We start from the raw sequence: 17,084 nt of genomic DNA, 5'->3' as shown, positions 1-17,084 counted from the left end.
TCTCCAGTTTGTGAGTCACCCATCCATCAGTTATGGGATTTGATTTTATTGTGATTGCGCCCCTCCAACCATCTCATTGCGGCTTCTCCTTTGTGTTTGGATGTGGGGTATCTTTTTTGGTGAGTTCCCGTGTCTTCCTGTGGATGATTGCTCAGCAGTTAGTTGTGATTCCAGTGCTCTTGCAGGATGGAGTGCGCACACGTCCTTCTACTCTGCCATCTTGAACCACTCCCCACATGCTCGTCTTAAAATGTGATGTTCATACTCTTCCATTAAGAGGCTACATCTGTATCGTCTCTGCTTGAACCTGGGTGGACCTTTCTAACTGCTTTGACAAACAGACTGAAGAGGAAGTGATGCCACCTGACATACAAGGTAAAGTCATAACCAAACCTGCCACTGCTTTCTCTCTCTCTCAAGGCATGTACTTTGGGACCCCTGAACCTAAAAATAAGAAGTCTGGTACTTTAAAGCTACAGAAGAGAGACTGTGGAGAGACCACACAGTGCAGAGAGAGGTCTGGAGGAGTCTCAGATGACTTCAGTTCCCAGCCTTTCAGTCACCGTAGCTGACGCAAATGGAACAGAGATGAGCTGTCTCCACTAAGCCCTGCCCAAACTGCAAACTCATAAGCAAAATAACTATTGCCTTTTTATTTTTTAAAAAAGCAGGGTATTTATTTATTTTGGCTGCGTTGGGTCTTGTCGCTGTGCATGGGCTTTCTCTAGTTGCAGCTAGCGGGGGCTACTCTTCGTTGTGGTGCATGGGCTTCTCATTGCAGAGGCTTCTCTTGTTGCAGAGCACGGGCTCTAGGCACGAGGGCTTCAGTACTTGCAGCACGTGGGCTCAGTAGTTGTGGCATGCTGGCTCTAGAGAGCAGGATCTGTAGTTGTGGCGCACAGGCTTAGTTGCTCTGCAGCATGTGGGATCTTCCCGGACCAGGGATCGAACCCATGTCCCCTGCATTGGCAAGCAGATTCTTAACCACTGTGCCACCAGGGAAGTCCTATTGTCCTTTCAAGTCCCTAAGTTTTGGGGTAGTTTGTTGCACAGCTATAGTAAATGGAATACATGGGAAAATGGTTACCTAAGGTAATGGGTTATTAGTGTGTCAAAAGGCAATTGAGAGAGGATAGAGGAGAACAGGGGAAAGAAAAGTGGAACAAAGCCAAAGAAAATGCAAATTTGAATCAACAGAATAATAAACAATAGGCACTGAAAATTGGAGGACAGAGATTTAATCATATTGATTATGCTGAAGGTTGAAACTAATCCCCAACCAGTAACCTAATAATTACATTAATCAGAGCTTTCTATTTTCTAAGCAATCCAGTTAATCAAGATTTACCTATATATGGTATTTTGATGGCCTGAAAGATTTAGTGCTTTTTCTACATGGAGTAAAATAGACTTTGGGAGAATCCAGCAAAATGAATAAAGCAATTTTAAAAATCATGTTGAATATGGGTGGGTTAGTTTTTGAACAAACTTTTTTCTCTCACTTTTTTTTCTCTAAACAATCACTTCTTGGTTTCCTTTTGCCCGAGCTCCTTCCCACCTCCATCCTGGATGTGGATACTCCCCAGGCTCTACCTGCCCTTGGCTGTTTCTAGGGGCAGAGTACTCATCCTACCTGCATCATTGACTCTAGCCCATGGCTTCAGCTTCCACTCACATGCTCTTGATTCTCCAATCTCTAAATCAAGCCCAATTTCCAGGCCTCTGTATTCACCTGTATATTAGACATTTCTACTTGGCCTTTTCATTTCTCATACTCAACATGTCTCAAACTGACCTGGAAATTTCCCTCTTGAATCTGCTCCATTTTCTATATTTCAATTTCCGTGGATGACACTTCTATCCCCCAAGTACACAAAGTAGGAACCTTGGAGTTATCTTTGATGCTTTCCTTTTCCTTACTCCCCAAATCTAACTAATCACAAGTCTTTCAAGTTCTAGAACTCCCTCCTGGATTTCTATAATAGCTTCCAAATGGGTCAGCTTTGCTCCCCTACAACCATTCTCTGCACTGTTGACAGTCATCTTTTTAAATTGCAAAGTTGACCTTGTTATGCCCCTGCTTAAAACCCACCAATGGTCCACTAGGGCTGGCAGTATAAATCCCAAATTCTCCACAGAATTGAGGCTCTGGTCTCAATTCTTGTGGCTCCCACTCTTCACTCTCCATTCCAGGTGTGCTGCAGTACTTCTGTCGGCAGTTCCTAAAATGTGCCAGACTTACTCACCTACATGCCTGAGCACATGCTGCTTCATGCTTCTTGGCAACCCACACCTTTCCCACACCACCCTCACCTCCACTTGGCTGAGTATCACGGGCTGTTAAAGATGAGTTGTATGCTACCTTCTCGGCCTTTTCAACCTCTCTTGGCTTCAGCATCCATTTTATGTACTAATACAGTCACCTGTGACTGCATCCACCATGACATTTTCCACACTTGGGCTGCGACCTCCTGCATTTGTTAATGTCCTACTAGAAAGTAAGCTTCCTGGAAACAAGGACCAGGTTTTATTCAGTACGGTATGCTTGCACCCAATATAATACCTGCCTTTTCACTGTAAAAGCTTTCAGTAAAAGCTGGTATGCTGACTAAAAAAGATACACTGCTTTAGTTTCTTGAACTTTGTCTTGTCTTGAGGTTAAATTATTGACAAGTGTGTGTTAATTTCTGAGTAGAAGATGTCCTGAGTTGTATACTCTCTGGTTTGGTCTTTTTATCTTCCATACACCATGTCGCATATCTCCCATGATAGCATTAACCACTTCAGTAATTCACCTGCAATAGGAGTGGGCATTTTCCAAAGGGACTATGCTTGTCTTTACTTGCTCTACCCAGAGGATAGGGAAGCTGGTGCTTTGCACTCAGATGTGGAAAAGAATTAGTAGCTGACTGCACTTTACTCCTGACCCTCCTTTGCCCTCCTCCCCCACCTACACTGCATCTGCATGATGGCCCAATGCATCTCAGAAACAGTGGCACCTGTGGGAGTAAGAGTCCCCAGGAACCCACCCCTGAGTCCCCTCCACATACTCGTTAACCTGTGCACAACTAACCTTAAAACCCCACTGCCAAGTCTAAAACAAGGCTTACAAATAGGCATCTACTGCTTTTTAATCTGTCAACCCTATTAGTTGGCATAACTTCATTTCTTTGGCCTCCAATAGTTCTCTACAGACATCCTGAAAGAATGTCACACCAAATTACTATCAAGTAATATTATCCTCATTTTACATCTTGGAGAGAAGGTTCTGAAAGCCAGCTAAGAAAACAAATGGAACCTACCGTGGAGTAGAAACATATCTTGGAGAAGCTGGAAGCTACAGGAGGGAAAAGAGATGGAGGGGAAGATAGGAAGACACCACATACAATGGCTGTCTGTCTACTTGATAATCCTGCCAAGGGCAAGCTGATAAAGCTATTCATATTTCAAGTGCAGCTCTAATTAACCAAACGACTTCCTAGTTAAGACAATCCTTGAGCCTCAAAGCCTTGGAAAAAGGATGAACTTAACACAAAAAGATCTTTGAGGTATGGTTTTTGGAGGTTAGAATTATTTCACCTTTCAACCTTTCTTCCCAGAAAGAATACTGGGGAAGGAAAACAAAAAAAGGAAGAGTTTGTTCGCCAATAAAATTAACCACAAAACTCTAGGTCTTGAAGAAAACACAAATCAGAATTTTTCCCCAGCTCTGTTACTGCCTACCTACCACACCCTGCCTTCAATCCTTGAGTGTTTTCCATTGTTTCATAAAGCTTTTCACTCTGGAATAGTTGGGTCTTGCGAGTATTATCTTATTAGTGAGCTTTATTTCAATATCTAGCCTGCCTTGTCTCGGTCAGCTCTATTTATTAATATTTCACCTTTTTGCACCTCAGATTTTCTGTTTTCTGCTGCTATCATACTTCCCTGAAGCTTCATAATAAAAATGTGCTGTCAGTAGATAAGAAAGGCAGTGTTACACAACAGAGAGTACAAAGGCATAGAAGAAAACTGCTCTGGCTCATAATCTAGGCCTGTCACCCTCTAGTTCTGGACCACTGGGCAAGTAACTTCATTCTTCTGGGTGTCAGTTTCCTAATCTACAAAGACAGATGGTAGCACTCACCTTATAGGGTGGTTGTGAGGATGATGTAAACGTTTCCAAAGGACTCAGCAGAAAGCTCATAGACACTAGGCCTTTGATAAGGCAGTATTATTATTTTTAGATATATAGCAATATTGTCCTACTGACAAATGACCCATGATCATTCTCACTTGTTTAGTTCTACAAATACAAAATGTACACATGCCAACAGACATGAGAAGTGACATGACAGTTTTTTCTTCTGCTCTAGTTTTAACTTCTCAAGTCTGTTTGAATCATACAATCTGAGAGTTGGACTAGATATTAGAAATGATCTAGTCTAATTACCCCTCTAAATTACTTGGCAGGGCTCTTATCTTTTGAGAGATATATGTGTAGTCAATATGAATATTACTCCACAAGACAGTGAACAAATGATTAAATGTTATATTTCCTTATTTTTAAAATCAAATTAAATCTGACCCTGAGCCCACGTTCCACTAAACTGGAGGGAAATTCAACCTGAGTCTCTCTGCCAGGGTTGTGCAGATACCATAGGTGGTGAATTTTAAAACGAAGCTGAATATTTGGGAAAGTCCATCTGGCCTTTATTCTACGCTAGTCACCACTGAATTACTCACTGCCAAGCCCATGTGGTCCCTTTAACTTAGACAATTTCGCCACTTCCACGTCCTGCGTCCTGCGTGTGTACGCATATAACCTTTGCTCGGGCTGTGACACACGGTATAAAGGATCCAGCCTCCCTAAAGATACTTTCTAACCATTCCTTCCTAGGTCTTGATCTTCCCCCAGAATGGGGCAAAGGTCCCTGTTATTCAGAAAACCCACATATTCTTCTCCCATCTCCATCAGAATCCCTTGAAGGAGCTCAGGTTTTTAAAAACCAAACTCAGGAAGTAGTTTGTCATCAGTTCATTCTGCTTTCTAGCTGGCAGCACAGACCTCATCTAAGACCAGTGAGCACAAGGACCAGGCTACTTCTCTTCTTTTTTTAGGAGTTGAGAGGGAAAAAAGGCAGAAAACTAAAATCAAAAGGGCTCTTATTTTTTCTGAAATATATGTATATCAGAAAAAATATATACATATATATATTAGTAACATATCTTGGAGAGCTATATAATATATAACATATATATATATATCTTATGTCACAATAAACTATGCTTTCATCCTGTCACATACTGAAATAAATCACAGTCCCTGACCCTAGGAGGTTTACAGTCTGATTGTGAGAGAAAGAAAGAACACTGCTGGCTCTAAAATAAAGCATGTGGTAGGTGTCACAGTGAATCAGAGTTTCAGAGTGCTGTGAGAGTTCAGAGGTACGAGAGGAGTTTCCAGCTGATTTCAGCCAGCAGAGATGAAGAAATCATTGGGGGTAATTTCATGAGCAAAGGTGAGAAAATGAAAGAACACATTGCCAGAACGGTGAACAGAATCTAGCTAGAATTTTGTTTTTCTAGTAGTATTGTCAGGGAGAGTGAAAGACTTGGAGCCAGAATAAGCAGTTGAGGCAGTAAGGAGTAAATGAGATCAGCTCTGTGTGGTGGCCCAGGAGAGGCCAACATATCTCACGTGAAACAGTGAGCGATGAGGGGACAACAAATCGTTGCTAAATTTTGAACTGAGTCTCTTTGACAATGCGGGTACCATGCTTAGGAGAAGTCTAGAAGAAGAGCTGGTTATAGGTGGGGGTATGAGGGAGGAAATGACAGAAAGGTAAAGTAGATTTCAGACGGGAAAAGAAGGCCTGCAGTTTGAGTGATTAGGGATCCAGCTATGGATTTTCAATTAATTAAAAAAAAAAAAAAACTCAGTCAGTTGTGAAGTTCTTGAGAATAAGGGCTAAGTCATATTCCTCTTAGTACTTGCAGATAAATTTTGAAGGAAGTGACACTTGAAGTTAGGAATATCATCAAGGAGAGGGGAGAAGAAAAAAAAGAAGTAAGATAAGCAACAGAAGAAGACAGAGAAGGAAGTGAAATTTCACAGAAGGGACAGGAGCACAGTTCAGCGAGGGACCAACCAAAGAGTAATCAATAACATTTTTCAAATGATTGAGAGATGTCAGTAAGAAAGAGGACTGAGAAAAAGCCACAGATTTTGACATTTAGGAGACGTCTTGGAGATGTGGGATGAGGTAGCTTGGGTAAAGCTGATGAGGCTGAAGGCTCAATAGGAGGGTTTAAGTAGTAGCAGCAAATTAAATTAGCTGGCAGCCTCTGTCAGGTGGATGGTACCAAGAAATTGTACTGTCACATACATACCAAGTCCCTCAATAAGGTGGCAGTTCTGGGGTTCTACTGGCTCCACTTCTCGATATGCATTAGTTCTTTCTCTGCAGAAGATAAAAACACTGGAGGTCAATGCACAACATCCAAAATCAATGTCTAAACATGGTCTTTAATCACCTTCATATTCATTAACTCTCTTTCTCATCATTTATGGATGATATCACAAATAAGTAAACATCTCCTTTTATTTATTTATATAATGTGGACATTATCTGGGTAATGTGCCTATATTACTTATTTAATAGTAAATAAATATTATTAATTTAAATGCACAAAATAATATTATTTAATGTGCTAAAGTATTGCCTATTATAAATCTGCACTTTGGTTCCCTTAACCCCCTATAGTTTTGCCTTTTGATCCCTGTGCCCCCTACTGCTTTCCCAAATTCAACAGGGTATTTTAATAGCTAAACCCTGTAACTTTTGCTTTAACTTTATTATTTTTAAATTTTTACGCTAATTTACTTTGCAAGTATTTAAATTCATTAAACTGACCACAATTTAAACAACTGGCCAAACTATTTCTGAATAGTGTTTTTGTTTCCACAGTGAAACATTCTTCTAAATACCAGGAATAATTTTACATTTTTATTAAATTGTATTCAGGAAGACTCTACACGTAGACTTATCCTACTGTCACTTTAAGAAAAATACTCCTTAGATCAGCTTTATAATTATTATTATTTTTTTATGATTCTCTCACTTGGGTGCATTGGGAGCAAATGTAACAATAAACTCTTTCAAGCTGAACTAGGAAGTATTATCAAAAGGCATTAGGCTCGGGAATTCCCTGGTGGCGCAGTGGTTAAGAATCCGCCTGCCAATGCAGGGCACATGGGTTCAAGCCCTGGTCAGGGAAGGTCCCACACGCCGCAGAGCAACTAAGCCCCTGCACCACAACTACTGAGCCTGCGCTCTAGAGCCCGTGAGCCACAACTACTGAGGCTGCGTGCCATAACTACTGAAGCTGGCGTGCCTAGAGCCCGTTGCTCTGCAACAAGAGAAGCCACCGCAAGGAGAAGCCTGCACACAGCAACAAACAGTAGTCCCCGCTCTCCGCAACTAGACAAAGCCCGCGCAGCAGCGCGAAGACCCAACACAGCCAAAAATAAATAAATAAATAAGTAAATTAAGAGGAAAAAAAAAAAAGGCATTAGGCTCCTCAGTAGATTCTAGACGTGAACCTCTGAGGAGACGACCAGTTTCTACTTAGAGAAATAAATAAAAACAACCCAAAGACAATTGAAGGCAAGTAGAGGCTAATAGATTCACTCAGAAATGCACATCATCACCTAACGTTTCTTCTTACCAGCCCAGTATTAACTTTTCCTGAGATATTTCTGGGATGGCTATCACCAGGAGATCTTCCACCTCAAAAGGTCAGATACCTACAAAATGCCAGGTTCCCCCTGCAGGTTTTGGCTCATTTCCCTGCTGTCCACCTAGCTCTTTTAATCTGGGATGAGTTGGTAACCCAGTACTCCTCAGTGTGGAACTTGCCTTGGGCAACCTCTGAGTCGGCCAAAAAACATCCAGCTTATAGCCTGGCTCCCTACCCCAAGTTCAGCGCTTCCAAAAGAGTTAGTTTGTTCAGGAGCTGAATGCTAAGGGCGACCTGGGAAAGGGGCGGGTGCGGGGCGGTATTTCTGCCCCACCATCTTAGGAAAGGCAATGTGCGCTTCTCAAGGGACAGTTTGCTAGGTGGGATTGAGGAATGGGGTCCCAAACTGCTCATTCTTACCGCTATAGGAAGGCGGCACCGGGCAGCCCTTAACCTAACTTGGAAGAAGAGAATAGGAGCCGAGGATGTTCCCATCAAGATGCTAACTCACCTAAGCGTCATTAACCTCTCCCCGATTAGGGCCAGGCCGGCGCCCAGCAGGGTAAGCGCCACCAGCTTCCCCATGGTCTTGGGGCTCGACACGCGAGCGCAGGCGCTGGGGAGGCGCTGCGGGCTGGCGCCTGCCCCGCCCCTGGTGGTGCCCACCCCGCCCGTCGTTTCCTCCCGGGCTGGTGCGCTGCCCGGGCGTTGGGCTAAGGTCATGTTGTCCCGCCCCGCCCCGCCCCGCCGCGCCGCCCCTAAAGGTTCAAGGCCATCTTTATCCGCGTGAATCAAAGCTACCTTTATGCTCGAGGTTCAAGGAAACATTTACTCGCGGGATTCTTTTATTCTTCAAGGCTCAAAATACAGAGACGGGAGCCGTAGCCCTGGGTTAAGGTCTGGTGTTCTCTTGGCAGCTTCGGCAAGATCCCACCGGTTGCTGGGACGATAGAGGAGGCGATTTGCTGCCCAAAGCTGCGGAGTTCTACCTCATCTCGTGTGGCCTGAAGTGGAAACTGGAGGGGCGGGGGAGCGCGGGGAGCTAGAGTTCAGAGCTCGAAACTTTGCGTTTGTGGAAGGCAAGGAGTAATATGAGACGGCGAATTGATCCCTCGACACAGGGAGCAGTGATAAACGGAAGGATGACGACCAGGTTGGAGGGAGAGGGGCGGAAGGTGAGGAAGACTTGAGTTTGGGTAGAGCAAAGTAGCATCTTCAAGCATGATCTGTTCTTATTTACCAACAGAAAGAAATAGTACTAGATCTGTTGAGTTTAACTGAGTAAACGTGTTTGAGAGAATACAGAACTGGAGATATTAAGGAAAGAAAAGGAGGTTTCTGACCTGTGGGGTACATGAATATAGTCTGAATACATAATTACTGTAGGATAATAAAGCCTTCCATTTATGCAGCACCCACTATGTGCCTTGGATTGTGCTTAGAACTTTGCCTACTTTTGATTCTCGGTACTTCTCTGAGGTAGGTAACATCCCAATTTTATAGGTGAGAAAACCAAGGCACAGGGTAGCTGTGTAATTTGCCCTAGGTCACACAGCTGGAGAGTGGCAGAGTCAGGCAGTCTGGCTCCAGACCCTGTGCCCTTCCTTAATTGTGCTGTGGAAGAAGGGCTACTAGAGGAACACTGTAACATCTGGAGTTGTATTGGTAAGATCGTTATTTCTAAGATTAATTTTAAAAGAGTTCAAGCAGAGGAGGAATTGAATGCTGTTTTCATGAGGACATAGGAGGAGAGATATGAAGAAGAGAGGAGTGCTCCCAAAGCTGAGGGGCCAGGAGGCGTGGTGCAGGCGTGCGTCCAGAGTTTAAGGCTCAGGCTACCTGGGTTATATCCAGCTTGGATAAGGTGCTCAACTTTCCTGCCCTGCAGATTCATATTTTGTAAAAGAATGTCTGCCTTATACGTGGCTTAAAATCAAATGTTATGATGAGAGCAAAGTGCTCACCACTGTGCTTAGTACATTGTAAGAAGCCAATAAGCATTAACCATCATTTAAATCTGAACCTCCTCCACCTGAGAGTGTAGGTTAATTGTAGGGAGAGACCCCCATCGCATTGATCACTGGGTCTTCCAGTGCCAGCCACAGGACTTTGCACTTAATAGTTAGCCTCTAAAAATTGATTAGATGGGTGGATGCAAGATATGGACTTGGGAGAAGTAAATATTGGGAGAATAAAAAGAAAGGATGATGAAATAGTAGTAATTGTTCCTATGTACTAAGCATTTTGCATGCTTTATCATATTACTTCTTATTATCCTCATTTTACAGATAAGGAAAGTGAGGCTTAGAGAGGTTACGTGATAACTTACGTAAGGTTACATAACTAAGAAGTGTCAGAAATTCCATTTGTATTGAGACCTACTGACCCTAGAGTACTTGTTCCTATTTCGCTGTGTTTGCTTGCTCCCAGCATAGCATGAAGAAGAGGGTAAGAAAAGAGATATATTCTTGGGCAATTGATTGCAGGTGCTGTGTCATCTATAATTTGTTTTAAATTTCTTCACGTTAGGCAGAGGAGTGTGTGTGTGTGCGTGTGTGTGTGTATTGACTTTAAACCTTAAACGTGGATAGTTATCATCTGAATACCATAATCAGTGATTCAAACCCCTAGCCTGGTTAGTTAGCATTAAAGAAGTCCAAACTTTGGAGATCACCATATCATGTGTCACCATCAAAATCTGCACCTGGAGAGTTCACTCATTAGCTCAAGAGATATTAGAGATAATTATTCAAGGTAAAGCTAGTTTTGTCCAAAATATGTGGATTAGCAAGACATATTGTATCAATCTAAGCAGCTCCAGCTCTGCCTAGAGTAAGAACAAGAACAAGGAAGCCAGCATACTCAAACCAGTGAAGTGGGTTCTTGGCTGTCTTAGTCCATTCAGGCTGCTATAACAAAAAACCTATAAACTGAGTGGTTTAGAAACAAGAAACATTTATTTCTCACATTCTGGAGGCTGGGCAGTCCAAGATCAAGTTGCCAGCAGATTCAGTGTCAAGTGAGAAACTGCTTCCTAGACTGCTGTCTTTTTGCTGTGTCTTAACATAGCGGAAGAAACAAGGGAGTTCTGTAGGGTCTCTTAAAAGGGCACTAGTGGGCTTCCCTGGTGGCGCAGTGGTTGAGAATCTGCCTGTCAATGCAGGGGACACCGGTTCGAACCCTTGTCTGGGAGGATCCCACATGCCGCGGAGCAACTAGGCCCGTGAGCCACAGCTACTGAGCCTGCACGTCTGGAGCCTGTGCTCCGCAACGGGAGAGGCCGCGATAGTGAGAGGCCCGCACACCGTGATGAAGAGTGGCCCCTGCTCGCCGCAACTAGAGAAAGCCCTCACACAGAAACGAAGACCCAACACAGCCAAAAATAATAAATAAATAAAAATTTTTTTTAAAAAGGCACTAGTGCCGCTCATGAGCGCTCCACCCTCATAAGCTAATCACCTCCGAAGGTCCCACCTCCTAATACCATCACCTTGGAGGTTAGGATTTCAACATATGAATCTGGGGTGGGACAAAATGTTCAGACCATAGCACCAGCTCTAGAACACTTGTATGCTGTGTCCACACTATTGACCAAGGAAGATTCTGCTTTCTGATCGGAAGTGAGCTGAATCCTCCCTTCAGAACTTAGTCTCAGACTGAAACTTTCTGTCATGTGCTTATTGAAATACACGGGACAGAGCTGGGACTTCACTGACTTTACAGAACAATGGATCACAGGATGATTTTCATGCCTCCTTGGTAATGAACATTTGTGTGTGACAGATTTGAGTTTGAGCTTTGTGTTTATTGAAATATACTGCCTGGCAGTGAGATTGTGGGGAAAGGGACCCATAGCCCCTCACCCATATCTAATCTTTGAAGGCTAATCTTTGAGTGTAATGGTCACTCAAACCCTGTCAAGAGGCCAAATTGGCTTGGTGCAGAGACCACTGAGTACATCAGTGTCATAAAAAGGGACTTACTGTCATTGAAAGAGCAGGACAAATGAATTCAAAAGTCCTGAGGTCAAGTCCCAGTTCTGTGTGGAAGTGACTCTTTAGTCTTTAGAAATCACCTATTCCCTCTGGGCCTTTCTTACGTATACAGTGGGGCTCCTCAAAGAGCTAATAGGACCGAATGGAAGCATGTATGTCTAAACAATAAGTGCAGTACATAAATCTAGTTAATCCAACATCATGGATAATCAAAGTACCATTCAGGGGGATGCAGAATGTACATACATATCATCCTATGGTGGAAAAATTAGAGGAATTTTATGTTTTGCATGTGTATGATATGCATAGAAACAGTCTATGACACAAACTGAAGAGTCGATACATGAGATTGGGGTCATGGAGATTGGGGAGGTCAGTGATCATGGAAGGAGACTTTGCTTTTGTTTTGTAAGGCTTATGATGTCTGAACATTTTAAACCATGTATTTTCATCGTGTTTATTATCATACAATTTTTAATTTAAAAAGATCATTCATATTAGCGAATCTTGACCAGGAGTGATAGAGGGAGAGAGCAACAAATCACAAAAGAGAATGTGGTTATATCTCAATAAAGCTGTTTCAGAAAAAAGAGAATATGGATTTTAGAACATTTGAAAAAAAGAAATGTGCAGAACGGTGTATAGTCTGCTACCTTTTGTGAAGTAAAGGGGAAAAACAAGAATATGTATTTGTATCTGCCTGTATTTATATAAAAATATTTGAAAGATACACTTCATTTTGTAGTAATCCAAATTACATACAGACGGTATGTAAACCCATTGGAATGAAAGGGAAAGAGGAAAGCACCCAATTTTGGCCCTCAAGAACCATTACATTTCTATTTGGATGAGGTACAGGAAACAGCAAAGGAGTCAAAAAAGGGATAATGAGGGAAGAAAGAGAATAGTATTGCAAAAGCCAAGGCAGAAGCGTGTTTCAAGAAGGAAGGAAGAGGAAAACATGCCAAATGCTGCTAAGAACTCAAGTGAGATGAGAGCGGAGAGAGATGTAATTGGATTTGGCAACACAAAGATCTCTGATGATCTTGATGAGAGCAGTTTCTGTGTGGCAAGAACAGAAGCCAGACTGTAGTTGGTTGAGAAGTGAATGGGTAATGAGTAAGAGGAGACAGGTGTGTATCTCGAATAATTTACTTATCATGGCTGTATTAATTATGTGTTATGATGCACTAAACTATCCCCAAACAAGGTAGCTTAAAATACATTATCTCAGCTTGTTGTAGGTCAGAAACTGGAAGCAGCTTAGTGAAGTGCTTCTGGCTCACGGTCACTCGTGAGGTTGCAGTCATCTGAAGGCATTTCCAACATGACTCACTTGCATGGCTGTTGGCAGGATTTAGTTCCTTGCCACGTGGACCTTGCCACAGGGCTGCCTGAGAAATGTCCTCACAATAAGGCAGCTGGCTTTCCCCGGTGAGTGAGTGACCTGAGTGAGGGAGCAAGGAGGAAGCCTCTGCCTTTTATGACTGAGTCACATGTCACTTCTGCCTTATTCTGTTTATTAGAAGTCAGCCACTAAATCCAACCTACTCTTAAGGAGCAGTGCATTAGGCTCCTCTTCTGGGGAGGAATGTCAAATTTGTCGATAAATATATATATATATATATATTTTTTTTTTTTTTTTCGGTACGCGGGCCTCTCACTGTTGTGGCCTCTCCCGTTGCGGAGCACAGGCTCTGGATGCGCAGGCTCAGCGGCCATGGCTCACGGGCCCAGCCGCTCCGCGGCATGTGGGATCTTCCCGGACCGGGGCACGAACCCGCGTCCCCTGCTTCGGCAGGCGGACTCTCAACCACTGCGCCACCAGGGAAGCCCCTGTGGACATATTTTAAGCCACCACAGTGGAGTTCAGAGAAATGATGTGGTGGTTAGAAATGTAGGGTCAAGGGAGTGTTGTTTTTAAAGTGGGAGATGCAATTAGTATGTCTTTGTGCTGATGAAATCAGTAGGGAAAGATGAAGATGAATCAGTAGGGAAAGAGTTTGATGAAGCAGAAGAGAGAAGGGATAATAGAAAAAATGAAATCCTAAGGACAGCTGGAGGACACCTTCTCCACTTTAACAGTAGAGATAGGAGGAGATGGATGTAGCTATAGAGAGAGGTGTAGATTTGGTGGGGAAATGTGAGGGGACTCATGTCTGGTTGCTTCCATTTTCTCAATGAATTATAAGGCAAGGCCTTCAAGCCGAAGTGTAGATGAGGGATGGTGGGAAGTTTGAGGAAAAGGAGGAGGTATAAAATTATTAAAAGGAGAAAAGCTAATCTGCTAAAGAAACTGAGGATTGCTTGACATTTTGAGTACCGAATATGAGCTTTGACATTCATGCAAGAGAAAGCATTCAGCTGTTTTGTGATTTTCCCAAATAACATATAGCTGCTCAGGTGCATATGTGAAGTAAAGGAATGGTTTGAGTTTTGCCCCACAAGGCATTAGAAGAGAAGTACAAAGGAGTTGAGAGTATATTCAAGGAAGTGATTAAAGGATGGGAGCTAGATTGGACAAGGAGAGATGTTATGCAGAGTGGGGACAGTTGGAAGGGGAGAAAGTGCTGAGGCAGGCGTTGTCAATGGATTTGAGGTTGGAACAATTTCAAAAATTTTAGAACAATAGCGCTACCCGAGCAAATGACTTGGAAATGCAGGAGGTGGTTGTTGGAGAGTCTGAGACTTGAAATAAAGGTTTTACAGTGAGAAAGTTTCTGATACAGAATATGGCCATGGGAGTGGATAGCTGAGGTAGTGGAAGAAAAGGGTATTGGGAGTGAAGAATCAAGGCACTAAGAAGGTATGAGTTGGAGGATTTATCCATGTAGAGTTTTAAATCACTGGGAAAGAAAATGGGATAGAGACTTTCTGTTTTATTAGATCATTGTACTAATTTCCTACAAAATAAATATTATCCTGATTTTGGAGATAGAAATTAAGGTAGAAATCTGTAAAAAGGTAAGGAATGGTTCTCTATAAACTGAAAATAATTTCCAGAAAAAGAGAGAGAATGTAGAAGAGGGAGAAGGGGAGTTCAATAACAGAGAATTTTTTAAGAAATAGAATACTGCCTATCGATATTAATGCTAGAAATAGTAGAAGTAAAATCACCATTTGCAACTCCAATATAATAATAATTGGGCAAGAATCATTAATGGGTGCTAAAACCAAACAGATGAAAAGTTTTAGGGAGCAGAATATTCGATTGGATCTATAAAAAGAAAGGACAAATTAACCCTGTTGATCTGGTGGTCACCAGCTTAATCAGTTACTCAGATTTAGCATCACAAAGAGTGGAACAACCTGTGTTTATATTCTGATGCAATGCAATGTGAAGTACATGTCACTTATTCGTATTCTTGTCAAAATTGTTTAACCTGAATCTAATCAAGCCTCAAGTAACTTCTAATTTACAGGAAAGTGCTACTGAATTAAGGACTCCAGGAAGAAATAAATTCAGAATGTAGGTTATTCCAGAAGATATCTTGCTTGCACTGAAAAAAAGCCGAGGGAGTAAGGAAAACTACAGGTGGCCAGAGAAAGGAGGATGTGGGTGGTGTGCTGGTAGGTGCTGTTAATTCTTCATTGTTTTGCCAAGTAAATATTCATCAGCCTAGATAAGCTGTGTCTCCGAGAGAGCATTCAAACTGAGCAAATCTGGTCCAGAAAAAGGATCAGCCTTAGATTAGTTGTCAATAATAATTAATCCATACACAAAATGAGAAAAAGAAATAGTATAGCTTATATTTAATTTTCCTTGCTCCCCGTATTAGGTATCCATGTTCACATTCAGCTGTTGTAAAAGAGCTGAGGTTTTGTTAAAAAAAAAAAAAAAGATACTTATTGTCACTTAACAGGATCTCAGATTTAAAAGAATTAAAATATACACACACACCCCCACCTGAGACCTAAATCCACCTAGTGGTGGCCTATCCCAATTGCAGTTTCAGCCCTTTTGAATGATTTGACCTCTTAATAACCAACCAAATTGTTACTCAGTGTATGATCCCAGTAAGATCACCATAAATAGGTGCACAATATACTTATGAATCCCTCATGGCCCATAGAGGCCAAAAACCAGAGTTTATTTTTTTTTTAACTTTTTTTAAATTCTAAGATAAATAATACATGTGCCTATTAACTTTTATTTACTTTTGTCCAAATAAAATTTCTAATAAATACAATGGAAGAAAGTCCATCTTATGCCTACTGTATTCTGGTACTTTTCGTGAATGTAGCTTTTTAGATCGGCATTGCTCATAGTCTAAAATCTAAAGCATATGCTTCTTGGTTTTGGATCCCTAATGAATAATATTTAATATTGCTTTATTCACCTGTGACTTAATGTTTTCTCCATGAATAATGCAAACAGAGAAAATGATTATTTTAGCATGAAATACATCCAATATACATTAGTAACAGACTATTTAAAAATGTAAATAAGAACACAGGCCAAATGGACAGGGGCCAAGATTAAGAATACTTATGCAATTTACATTTAAGTCTTTAAATGATCCATCGAAAAGCAGAACTCAAGTTGATAACTATAAAAACAGAAGAAACTATATATTAGGAAGAAGAGTAAATAACGAGATCCTCATTAGTTCCATGGCAGAAGCATCATGCAGCGGATAATGGTACAGCCTCTGACATCAGAAATAGATTGAGAGCCACCCCTTACCAGGTGTGACCTGGAACATCTGTGAAATGTTAACAGTGATATAATATCAGTACATACTCCCTCAGGGTTGTAATTAGGATTAAATGAGATAATGAATGTACCACTTTTAATGCATTGTCTTTCACTTTATAAGTAACTGACAAATATTTTGATTATAATGATGCTAAAGATGGGGGAGAGTATGAAAAGTGAAGTGCTTTGATAAGTTACAATGGAAAGAGACATGTGAAAGTCTCTCTTCAGGGTTTAAGATGAATTTACAGGAGGTACAGTGAGTGGAAAGAACGCTTCTCTATGAGGCAGACCCTGATCCTGACATTGCTGGGATTAACCATGTCGGCCTGGATAGTTGACTTCATCTCACCTGATGAAGTTCACGGCTGTGTTCAATAAGGAGGTGGCATGATTGACCTTCCAGCTCCAACCTGTTATCTCCTCTTTGTATGCAAGTTGGGCTCCCATTAAGAAATAGAGCTGATGGAATACTCCATATTAATTGAGAATTCCAGTTGCCATATTTAGTTATTCTTTGTTTTATTTTATTCAAATAGTTTAGTTTTTCAGCTGAGAAAAATTAGTATTGCCATGCCTGCACATCCCAAGGTAACCCCACAAAGAAGTGGCCACTTTCTCATTCCCCCGCTGAGGATATGCCTTGAGAATTAAGCACAGACAAAACA

The 17,084-nt window shown here is 41.8% G+C and overlaps 1 protein-coding gene across 6 annotated transcripts in view; it reads right to left on the bottom strand.

Moving 5' to 3' along the window:
- Window positions 1-8,399, bottom strand: part of PON3 (paraoxonase 3) — a 52,622-nt gene extending 44,223 nt beyond the window's left edge. For 5 of the 6 annotated variants that reach the window (XR_003795148.1, XR_003795149.1, XM_029233158.1 and 2 more), the window contains exons 1-2: window positions 8,234-8,399; window positions 6,373-6,443 (exon numbers count right to left, since the gene is read on the bottom strand). Coding sequence is in view for 1 of the 6 variants with exons in the window: in XM_029233160.1 (XP_029088993.1) it covers window positions 6,373-6,443; window positions 8,234-8,307 (145 nt within the window). In the remaining 5 variants the exon portion in view is untranslated. The remainder of the gene's footprint in view (window positions 1-6,372; window positions 6,444-8,233) is intronic. The other variant, XM_029233160.1, reaches the window with a different exon arrangement.
- Window positions 8,400-17,084: the final 8,685 nt, after the last annotated feature.

The sequence above is a fragment of the Monodon monoceros genome, unplaced genomic scaffold, assembly GCF_005190385.1.
Source record: "Monodon monoceros isolate NGI ecotype Baffin Bay Population unplaced genomic scaffold, NGI_Narwhal_1 Super_Scaffold_2, whole genome shotgun sequence".
Taxonomy (NCBI): Eukaryota; Metazoa; Chordata; class Mammalia; order Artiodactyla; family Monodontidae; genus Monodon; species Monodon monoceros.
Note: the sequence above shows the minus strand (reverse complement) of the source record. Positions and strands in the feature narration are given on the sequence as shown.